At 32.6% G+C, this 12227-nt stretch overlaps 1 protein-coding gene across 1 annotated transcript; it reads right to left on the bottom strand.

Moving 5' to 3' along the window:
• Positions 1 to 7143: 7143 nt before the first annotated feature.
• Positions 7144 to 9228, bottom strand: LOC131661574 (UDP-glucuronate 4-epimerase 6-like). Its single transcript, XM_058931155.1, has one exon. The coding sequence runs from the start codon at positions 8933 to 8935 to the stop codon at positions 7577 to 7579; it is 1359 nt and encodes a 452-aa protein (XP_058787138.1). The 5' UTR covers positions 8936 to 9228; the 3' UTR covers positions 7144 to 7576.
• Between the last annotated feature and the right edge of the window lie 2999 nt (positions 9229 to 12227).

Here is a 12227-nt window from a genome sequence, read left to right as displayed (position 1 = left end):
TTGTGTGGTTTAAGTAGCTATATGGTGAAACTTATGAACGATGTAATAGATAATTAATGGAGAGGCCAATCAAAAGCATATTTCACACTAGGCATGCTATCATTCTAGTAACCACCACTTTCTGTCGTTTCCTTTTGATATCTAAGTAACTAATATTTGCCCCAACAAGTTACCAATGTCACTTTTGCATAATCTAACCGTCTATGTCAGGGCCTGGATATAGCTAACCATGCTCTATAATATAGCACTACTTGTTAAGTATAATCCAACTAATTTTAATTTATTGGGTTTCATTCACACGACACCCTTTGTAGTATCTTTTGTTTTTGATAGAGATTTATGAGTAAGATAGCATCTCCAAAGTACTATAAGGAGTCTCCAAAGTACTATAAGGAGTACTACTAATAATCAGATATTTTCCACGGTCTTATAAGAAGTGTCTCATTTCTACTTTTTATTTATCTTAAAATAAATGTCTCTTTAGAATATCAATACAACATTTATTATTTTTTTCACTACTATACCCCTATATATTAAGTAACTTTCACGCTTTTCAACAATTCCACTATCTATAATAAATAAGGGTACTTTAGTAAATGATATTAATTTTATCATTAAAATCAATTCATCTAATAATTTTGTTAAGAACCGCAAAAAACTCAAATAAGACACTTATTATGAGACGAAGGGGGTACAAAAGTAGACGATAAAAAACGGTATCACATGTATATAAATAATAATCGAATAAAGACCCATAAAAAGAGACTAAATTTTTTGAAATCACATAATAAAAAGAGTTTTTGAGTTTGAATCTTGTTAAGTGCTGTCGATTCTTGTGTTGGACCAGTTCATATAGAACTTTGCTCTGGTTTTAAACGGACCCTTGCTAGTAGATGGTGGAATTGGTCCCTCTTAAATTAATCTGTGACAAAGTCGGATACCAAGATTTCAAAAAATAAAAAGTTAAAAAAAATTTAAGTGAAAAACTCACAATGATAAATTTTCTAATAAGTGGGTATTTCCTTTTGTAAATTTTTTTGACAGTTTTCATGTTAGTAGTAGATAGTGACTATAAATAAAATATGCATAGATGTAAATAAAATACTTCAAATGATAAAAAATTATTTTACTACAATGTTTGCAATAAGTAATTGCAATATTAATGTATCCATAAACACTTTATGATTTTAAGTAAATGTTTAAAGTTGTTTGGTTGCGGAAAAACAAATAAAAGAAAATAAATGGAGATTTTTGTGTTATTAGTGAGAAAACTTTCAAAGAGTAATTTCGCCATCATTATATTCATGCATAATCATTGGTCAGTAATATGCTCTTTTACTCTGCTATTAATATTATCGCCTGTTGCTCTCACTGTATCTCATTTCTAACTCAACAACTAATATAACTTCTTTTACCTAATAAGCGATGTCTCGCACTATTAAATACAACAACATTAAATTCCAACAGTGATATAAAGATATTGATTTCTAATTATCAATATTTTGCATATATTAAATCTAACCCTATGTCTAGGCATTAGCATCCAATAGATAGAGAGTTGGATAAAGTAATATCCAACACCTTTTATATCTCAAGTCATACCATGAAAATAAATTTTACACAAATAATCCAAAATAAATATTAAGAACGAAGAATCGTCAATATTAAAGCTCAAATATAATACATAAAATGTCAAGATCAGACAAAATATGAATACATAATGATTACATCTAACCCCAACAAAGATATTTTTAACTACACTTCACAATCGTAGTTGTACAAGTAATTCCGAGAATACAAATTTGAAGAGCCATATGCAAGTGTCACTACGAGCAACGCTTTCGGCTTTAATCTCCCTCTCTTATTCTCCTATAGAGATGATGGTGAACCTCTCTTGAATCCACTAAATCTCCCTGAGAGTTGAAGTCGAACCTTCTATTTATAAGCTAGAGAAAAGTGTGCTCGCTAGGCACACCGCTTATCCTTTCCTAACACGCCTACTTTCTTATAGGTTAAGAAATTCTAGCTCACCTTGTAACTAGCCTTAGCCACCTAACTCGCTAGGAGAACTATCCATCTTCTTATCTTAGCACACAAACCTTTTATTAACCATGAAGTTACTTAGCCAAGAAGTCTTCTCTCGCATGTGCTCTCCTAGCGTGCCCATGAACGTGGCCTAGTGAGCCTTGCTTGTAGAAAGTTGGTATTTGCAAGGTCTTTGTGCGTTGCATGGTGATTTTTTATTCCTTTCACATGTTTTGTTATATACGCATGTAGAAAGTCCAAACATTTTATAACACTTTTTATAGATAAATCGGGGGAGGGTTGTATTGATTACTTATGAATTAAGCCAATAAGTGTCTATGTATTTTACGTTTTTTTACACTTATAACCCTATTCATCAAAGTGATCAAGAGAGTATTACCCTTACATGTCCTCATGGAAAGTTTCACTATAGACAAATGCCTTTCGGAGTGTGTAATGTGTCTGCTACTTTCCAGTGCTACATGATGTCGATCTTTTCTGAATTCCTAAAGGATATTATGGAATTTTTCATAGACGACTTTTCAGTTTATAGGTCTAGCATTGAAAATTTTCTAGAAAATTTAGAGAGAGATCTAGAAAGATATGGTTAACCTTGTTTTGAATTGGGAGAAATGTCAGTTCATGGTGAAGGAAGGCATAATAATTGGATATCTAGCGTTTGAAAAAGGGATCGAGGTAGATAAGGAAAAAAATAGAGGTTATACAAAAGTTGACACCTCCCCCCTCTACTAGAAAATTAAGAAGCATCTTAGGCCATGCCAATTTTTACCTCTAGTTTATAAAAGACTTCTTCAAAATTTCAAAACCATTAACCGGACTTGTAATGAAAGACGTTGAATTTAATTTCGAGAAGAATTGCTTATAATCCTTCTAAAAGTTGTAACAAACGCTTATCTTTTCATTGATAATGCAACCTTCATATCAGAGTATCTATATGAGGAAAAAGTAAATTATGCGACCTTAGAGAATGAGCTTTTGGCTGTATTTTTAATTCTTACCTAGTAGGTTCAAAGATAATTATCTATATCGAACATGCAACTATTAAGTATCTTATGAGCAAGAAGGATGCTAATCCTAAACTAATTCGTTGGATTTTGCTACATCAAGAGTATGATTTGGAAATTTGGAACAAGAAAGATACCACAAATGTGGTCTCGAATTACTTATCAAGGTTCATTGATGTGAGAAAAGAGAAGTTTCCTCTAGACAACTATTTTCTTGTTGACAAGCTCTTTGCGATGATTCATAATGCAATGCCTTGATATGCTCACTTTGTCAACAACCTTGCAACCAGAGTGTACCTCTGGATTTGAATTATCAACGAAATAAAAAGTTATTTTCACACCTTAAACATTACTACTGGGACAAACCTTTCCTATTTAAGAGAGGCATCGACATAATCTTCCAAATGTGTGTTCCTAAAGAAGATATGGAAAGTTACATGACCCTTTTCCATACTTCCACCTATGGTGGACATGCAATTACATATAAGATAGTTGTAAAAGTACTCCAAGCCGGTCAATATTTGCGAAGCCTTTTCAAGGATGTTGACTTGTTTATTAAGAAGTATGACCAGTGCCAAAACGCTACCAATATCTCAAAAAGAAATTAGATTCCATTGAATAACATCCTAAAGGTGGAGACATTTGATATATAGCGAATTGACTTCATGGGACCTTACCTTCCTCATTCGAAAACCAATGAATTCTCGTGACGGTTGATTGCATTTCAAAATGTATTGAGGCGATAGCCTATTCTACCAATGATGCCAGAGTAGTTATTAGATGCTCTGATGAGTTAAACATCTGGATGGAAAGTATTCGTTCTTTAGAAGTTGTGAACTATCTAAAATGAATCTTACTCTGATATTCTAATATCTCCATGAAAGTTATTTTTGTTCTGACACTGTGATGTGTTCAGAAGTTATAAGTTTTTCTGAGAAAAGAGGTTGTTGTTAGTTCCATGATTTTGTGATTGGCATAATTTTTCTAAAACATGGTTCTTAACTGATGTTGAGCAAGATGTTGAAACATCTTGACCTACTGTCATAACAGGTTCAGCTGTTATGTGTTTTCACATATACTCTGCCAGATGTTGTGACATCCTACACCAGAACATCTTGACATTTCTAACTGATTTTTAATCTTTGAAAAATTTGATTGAAAAATATGAGAATCTGGAAGATTCAGATACTCATTACAGGCGCAAGAAATCAAGGAATTTTTAGGAAAAAATGCATATATTATTTAGTTTTAGAAAAAGGATCTTTGAGAATCTTTTAGGAAACTAAGATTTGATTTGATTTTATTTGTTTTATTTTTTGTGAAGATCTTACAGATGATTCAAAAAGGAGAAGATTGAACTCTACTCAGAAGTCCAAGCCCATACTGCAAAAGTCTATAGATAAATACTTGTTAAACCTAGTTTTGCAAGCATTCACAAATAGAAATCGTGTGTGCAAATAAACATTGTTGTTTTGAGAGGTTTCCATGTGTTCTTTCTTTGTGTCATTCATGTATCTTCTTGATCTTACCGAGCAGATCAGATGGCCAGCAACGATGAAGTCTTGAAATTCCGAACAGTTGATAGGGAAAAAGGTGGTGTACCTGCAAAGCACTCCGATGCCAAAGTAAGTAAATGTTCCACAAGGTACAACATGCTGATAAGATTTTGGGGGTAAGAAAAGATTACCTTGCCCTCTGTGAGGAGAGGGCTTATTTATAAGATGTTTGTGTGCCAGTTGGACTCCTTCTTCTGGGGTGGATATTTAGGTGACGCGTGAACTGACTGCTTACCGGGCATGAGGGTCCCTCGTGGTCGGTAGCCTCGTTAATATGCCCGGAGTGATCGGGTGAACCTTGGCACACGCGGTCTAAATTGTCTTGGACCGAAGGCTGGGTTGGCCCAATTATATTGATTGGGTCGGTCCAGAACACTTCTTATACATTGAGGTGGACGTGTGTTCTCACTCTTGAAGCTTTTAAGTAAAAGAGTTGAGTATTGTTCTTGATCAAAGTTTTTAAGCAAGATCAAGTATTATTCTTAGTTAAGGTTCTTGACTAAGTATTGTTTATTTGAAAGTGTAATCTTTTTATTTAGGTCCTATGGTCACAGGGAGTGTGACTGTTTTTATCATTGCGGTGATTGGAAGTGAGATGTCGATTTCTCATATCTAGATGTTGATTTTTAGGTAGAAGTTGCACTGGATAGTGATTAGGAGACAAGTTGTAAATTGGGACTATATAGGCTTTGAAATTGTACTGCTAATAGTGGATTTCCTTTTTGGCTTGGTAGCCCCCAGATTTGGTGTTGTTACACAAAACAAGGTTAACAATTACTTGTGTTATTTATCATTCTTCCGTTTATTTTTATTTTGATATTTATGTTGTTAGTCCGTAGATGTTATAACATTTATCTTGAAATTGTGTGTTGATAGGACATCTATCTTGAAATCTGTTTGTAAGTTCCAGAATTTCAGCTGTGAACCTACGCTCTGAAATTCTGCATGTTCATTCTATTTCAATTTAAATGTTCTCTGATACAACGTATGTTTTAGAAGTTTTGAACTTTCTAAAAATATGGTTGAATCAAGCTCATATACTTTTTAATGTTCAAAATTCGTGGACTGTTTGAAAGTATGGTGATCGTGTGTTAACAACACCTATTGTTCATAAGTTGTGAAATTTATGAAAATATGGTGTTTTGACTTTGATGCTTCAGAAGTTGAGAACTTTCTGAAACCAAGTCAAGGGTAATATATGACTAAACATGTTGTTCTGAAGTTGTGAACTATGTGAAAGAATGTTAAAACGTGTGCTCCTGCAACATTTGTTTGTTTTACAAAGATGTTTAGAAGTTGTGGACTATAAAATTGCAAATAAAATAAGTTCAAGCATGTTGCAACACCCTTCTAATGGTGAAGCATTGAAGCATTTTGATCGGGTAAATATTTAATTTGCTTTAGAACCCTAAAATGTGAGACTTGAATTATATTCTTGATGATTTTCCTCTGTATATTCAAACATCAACATCCTTATATTCTTGTTGGCCAGTTATTATTGTTTCCCTTAAAATTTTCCTCCTGAGATGTGCATGACAAACCTTACATAAAATTTTACCCTCACAAATATTGTCTACGTGTTAGTCTCCATGTCGTTTTAAGCGATAAAGTGTTATCACTAAGAATTTTGTCGGAAATTTATCCCTTGTAAATGCAAGTATGTGCACACTAACATGTAGTAGACTGCACACACTAAGTGTAAAACATTATCAAAACTTTACTGAGGATTACCTAGGTAGTAGACTGCACACACTAAGTGTAAAACATTATCAAAACTTTACTAAGGATTACCTCTTGCATTTGGCTTGGGAAAATGTGCCAGAGGTTATATCCCTCTTAAATTATTTGTGATAAGCTGATTTTCTAAAGATTTTCTAGACTTACAAGGATTAGCATTAGCTGACATTCTAATATAAACTTTACAATATAATGTTGGTAGATATTCATCTTGTTTGAAAGAATGATTTTATTTATAGTAAAAACACATCAGAAACACCACATCCACTTTGGTCAACAAAGATAAAAAAAATGCTTCTTGTCAAAAGAGATAATATCAAACTTTTGAAAAGGAAATCGATATGAAAAGAATATTTCGGATTATAGTATTATATGGAATGAAGAGGTTGCACTCACTCACACACACATTCATAGGTGTTGTTGTGTTGTGTGGTATACGTAGTGTATCTGGTGAAACTTATCAACGATGTAATGGATAATTAATGTAGAGACCAATCAATAGCATATTTCACACTAGACAAGTTATCATTCTAGTAACCACCACTTTCTGTCGTTTCCTTATCGATAGCAAAGTAACTAAAATTTGTCCCAACAAGTTACCAATGTCATTTTTGCATAATCTATAATCCAATCTATTTTAATTTGGAGTTTCACTCACAAGACACCCTTTGTAGTATCTTTTGTTTTTGATTGAGAGTAATGACTAAGAAAGCATCTCCAAAGCAATATAATGAGTACTACTAATAATTAGCTACAAAAGTAGACGAAGAAAAAAACGGTACTAGAATAGACAGAGAAAAAGAGACTAAAGTTTTTGATGTCACATAATAATATTTTGTTCAATAATAACATCATTGTTTCATATTTTTTCTTGAAAATTCATATATGAATAAAAAAAAAAAAGAGAGAGAGATCTACAACCTTTGTAGTAGACCCCACCCATAGTTATTACACCTCCCTTTTCTTCTTCCAACTCATAGATCTACACCTTCTTCTTTCCTTGCCTTTGCTTTCATGTTTCTTTCACATTTATATCATTCTTTTTTTTTCTATACCATATATCTATATTTCTTACATCACCGACACAATAATAATTAACAACATTTTAAAAAAAATATAATTATTATTTCACAAAAGCAAAAAAGAAAAAACAAGAAAAATGAGAGAAGGTTCTTTTTTTTTTTTTTAATCTTTTTGAAAATGAGAGGCATGTGATGTGATGCAAATTGCAAATCAAGCGGAATCCTCGGGTTGTTCGTTATTGAGATGATTTTCCTTTTTTAGCCCTGACTGAATCCCGTAATAACGAACGTACCACTTGACGAATTTTCTCAACCCCGTTGAAAGATCCGTTGTTGGTTTGTACCCGAAATCTCTGTAAGCCAATGTCACATTCGCGTGCGTGTACGGAACGTCGCCGTTTCGTGGCATCTTGAGGATGTGCTTCTTCGCCTTCGTGGTCAGCAAGTTTTCCAGAATCGATACGAGTTTCCCCACCGGCACCGGCGACGTGTTTCCGAGATTGTAGATTCGTAATTGCGCCGGTGCTTTCTTCTTCCCTCCGCTTCCGGTGCTCTTCTCCGCTGTGTCCAAAGCTCCTATGCAACCTTTCACGATATCATCGATGTACGTGAAGTCACGCGCGACTTCTTTTCCTTCTTGCGTTTGGTACACATCGATGGTTTTTCCGTGGAGAATATCTTTGGTGAAGAAGAAGTACGCCATGTCTGGTCTTCCCCAAGGACCGTAGACGGTGAAGAAACGGAGTCCGGTGAGGGAGAGACCGTAGATGTGATTGTAAGTATGAGCAATTTCCTCGCCGGCTTTTTTAGTTGCGGCGTAGAGACTCGCCGGTTGATCTGTCCGGTGAAGCTCTGAGAATGGATTCTCAGTGTTGAGACCGTAGACTGAGCTTGATGAAGCCCAAACGATCGCCGGTTGAGGATTAGCAGCTTTTGCAACTTCGAGAAGGTTAACGAAGCCGGCAATGTTGGATTTGATATAAGATTGTGGATTTTGCATGGCGTAACGAACTCCGGCTTGTGCTGCGAGGTGAAGGATGTGAGTGATCGGAACTACGTCAAAGAGTTTCGTTAACAACGGCGCGTCGTTTAGGTCGCCTTCGACGATGAAGATTTGATGCTGAGTTAGTAGAGCTTGTCTTGCTCGCTTCAACGACGGGTCGTAATAGGTGTTGAAGTTATCTAGACCTATAACACCGTCGCCTCGTTTTTTAAGAGCGAGGGAAGAGTGTGAACCGACGAAACCGGCTGCACCGGTTACAAGTACAGTGAAACCGTTGGGGCGACGGGGTGTAGCGGAGTGACGGATTTGTCGCTCCCAAGCACCGCCACCTCCGCCGAATGCGGAGGTGAGGAAGTGGGAATGGGTGTGGAAGTGGTGGTTGGTGGAGTCGGAGAGTGGAGGGTAGTTGAAAGTGAAGAAGAAAACGAGGACGAGTGCGATTAAGAGTGTGGCACGGAAGAGAAGTTTGGAGGAAGCGTTAAGGAGTTTTGTGCTGTTAACTTTTCTGATGTAGCTATTGTAGCGTTCTAGCTTTACGGTTTTGCTTGTGTCTGGTGGAGAGGCCATTTTGCTGAATGGAAAAAAGCTGCAAAAATGAAAAATGGAATGGAATATGATTGTTTGGGATTTGGGATTATTAAAGGGAGAGATTGGTGATGATGGGTGTCAGTGTTTATTGCGTTGGAGTGAGGAATTTGTGTTGTTTTTTATGGCAGGAAAAAGGGTTATTACCTCTGAATGTGTGAGAGCTGATTTGAGGTTGAGCCCTGAAGATTGAAGGTGTGAGAGGATTATTAATATAAAGGGAAGGAGAGAGGAAAGAGAGAGTGAGATGGGTTGGTGTTGGTTGGAGACCACTTTCTTTTTCTTCTTACTTAACTCTTCACACCATCATAAACACTCATGGAAAGTGCTAGTAGTAATAGTAATAATAATACATAGGTAATGTTAACTGAGCTTACATTAATTTCTCTTTTCCTATTTTGACTTAAGCATGTTTTACTCTAATTATTTATTTTTTCTCCAATATATTTGGGGATTTTTATTTGTAATAATATGAAAATATAGCTCATTAAAACAGATTCAATTTTCAATTCTTATTCTTAAAACTAAATAACAAGAAAAAAGTTTTTAATTTTTTTTTTAATTTTGATTTTTTTAATTGAATTTAAAGACTGGTTGTAATTATAAAGGAGAGTCAAAATGATGTATTTGTTTTTTAATTAATTAAAAATTTTTGAAGAATTGTGTATAAAAGAATTCTTATGTCTATGTGTATCTAAGAATTTTCCTTCTCATTGATATTATGAGCAGTTTAATTTTTTCATTTTTTAAAATAATTTTTTAAAATATTGTTAAAAATTTTAAATTCATTTTCATAAATTTAAAAAAAAATAATTTTAATATCAAATAACATAAACCTACATTACTAAAAATTAAAACATAGTGAAAATTTTTAAATTTTAAAAAAAAAAATATATATTTATATATATATATATATATATATATATATATATTATGCTTTAAAAGAAGTCATATTCATTAAAATTTTAATTTTACCTCTCGAAATGATAATATAATACTATTTGGATATAAAATCCAATTGCAACTTTTTTTATAAAAAGTTTATCAATAAAATGTAAAATTACTCTTTTAAAAACTCTTTTTTATTTATTTTTTTATGTTCAAATTATCAATAATATATTATTTAATAGACCTTCACATCACTAATAGATATAATAAATCTAAAAAAGAAACAAAAAAACTGAATTTCAAAAGAAGAAGAAAATTTAAAAAAAAAAAAAAAACAAGGCACACCGAACTCCTTTATTTATAAACACAAGTTTTAAAAGTTAAATGTAACATATTGCATAGTAAATTTTAACTTTTTTTATAAATAATTTACACCAAATCTTTACCACTACACTAGTAAATTCTGATTTGACTATTTCAAAAATTTAAAGTTTAGTTTTTTCAATATTAAAATTCTACTTTTAGTATTTTAAATATTTTGACAAATACTTTAAAAACACAAGTTATCCTTAAAAAAAACATACAATTAAAATCAAATTTAGTCAAAATAAGAAGAAAAAAAAACGTAGAGTAGAATTTAAGCTTATTAATTACCTTAGCATAACTGTTCTCATTAATAATAGTACTATATAGTATATAGTATGAGTGGTGCTATGTTGACACCCTCTTAACGTACACCGTATGTACACCGTAAAATTTTCAAAAACTTTTTAAATGTGGCACAAAGTTCAAAGCATGAAAAAATTAATAAAAAAATCAGATAGTATATATAACCGTATGTAAATACGGTGTCAGTGTAAATTTAGGTGTACCTCTAGCATTTCTCATATATTATACATAATATTACTATTACAGTCATATTATAATTTTTTTTCGTATTATTGTATTAAGTACGGTGCGTGGGCCTTGCCAATTCCAGCTACGAATGGAGAAATACTTACACTTGCACCATGTGCTTTTCACGTGCCAATATGTCAACCCTTCTGTTCTAATTAAATTCCACAAATAAAATACCATTGGCATTCATTACTTTGTTGGCAAAATAACAAACACCCAACAAAGTAAATTCTTCAATTCCTCTTGCACTTTCCATTTTTTAAGACTGTATAGTACTACTTACATGTTTTAATATGTTAAATTGTCTGTTATAACAGCATTTTGTAATTGGTTTGGCTGGTTTGGCCAATAACCAAACCCACAAGAATTTAATGCCACGTTGATAAAAAAAGATGAGATTTAACTTAGAACTTAGAAGTCAAAGTGTTCAAATTCTAAACAATTTTCAACCTATTATGACCAAGATAATTGTTTAATTAGATTTTTTTTTTTCAAGATTTATGCGAATGTGACAAATGCCCACCGACAATGTTTAAGAATTCGATCCTTTTCACATTTATCATTATTAGCATCTTTTATATATATTAACATTTTTCCAGTCATCACGTTGAATAATGCAATATGCAATATGCAATAATCGAAACAAGAAACAAAGTTTGATATACAAATGAAAAAAATTAGTTGGTTAATTGTCTTAATCTTAATTAGGAAACTTGGTTGGTAATTAATTTCTATTGTTATATACATAGTAGGATAGGAGCAGTATTATTCGGACCCAGAAATTGATGTCCAAATGGATGAGAGTTGTCTCTGAAGTCGGTTGTCTAAATCATCAATTTTGGACCGATTCGAAGCTTGAGTAATATCAATTTTCTAGTACAACTTGTTTCTTCATCTTGTACTTTTGTTACAAAATGAATATGATTTAGTGATATGTAACAATTTGATTTCCAAACTTCTCTTTCATTATTGTTCTATCCAAAATTTACTTTTTTGCATTGGATTCTCATTCCATGCATGAGGTTGTCATAAACCATGCCTAATAAATTATCCATTATATATTAGCCCCACTTGTATTAAATAGATTCATCGTATAGATAAGTGTTAATTCAATAAAATCATTAACTTTATTTATATACCTTTAATTTGCGGTATTTATTTTTTATATAGAAAAATTTGTTTAAAAAAAAAACATTCTTACTATAAACAAGATAGTAGTAATTTTTATTCTTTACAGGTAGATTTCGTTGTAGAAATAATTAGACATAATAACGTGTTGGAAGAAACTCAAGTATGTTCTGGATGTTTTTTGTTGACTCATAGTGATAGTACTTTCCAAACTAAGACAAAAGGTTTTAAGAGGCTAATTTAGAAACTTTTAAGATAAAATATTAAAAATAAGAAAAAAGAATAGACGCGTAAAATATTGTAAAAATTATGTACTCTTTTCACATATGATTTCATTTGACTTCACTTACCTTATTGTCTG

This window comes from Vicia villosa, linkage group LG3 (assembly GCF_029867415.1).
Source record: "Vicia villosa cultivar HV-30 ecotype Madison, WI linkage group LG3, Vvil1.0, whole genome shotgun sequence".
Classification (NCBI taxonomy): domain Eukaryota; kingdom Viridiplantae; phylum Streptophyta; class Magnoliopsida; order Fabales; family Fabaceae; genus Vicia; species Vicia villosa.
This window is presented reverse-complemented; position numbering and strand designations above follow the sequence as displayed.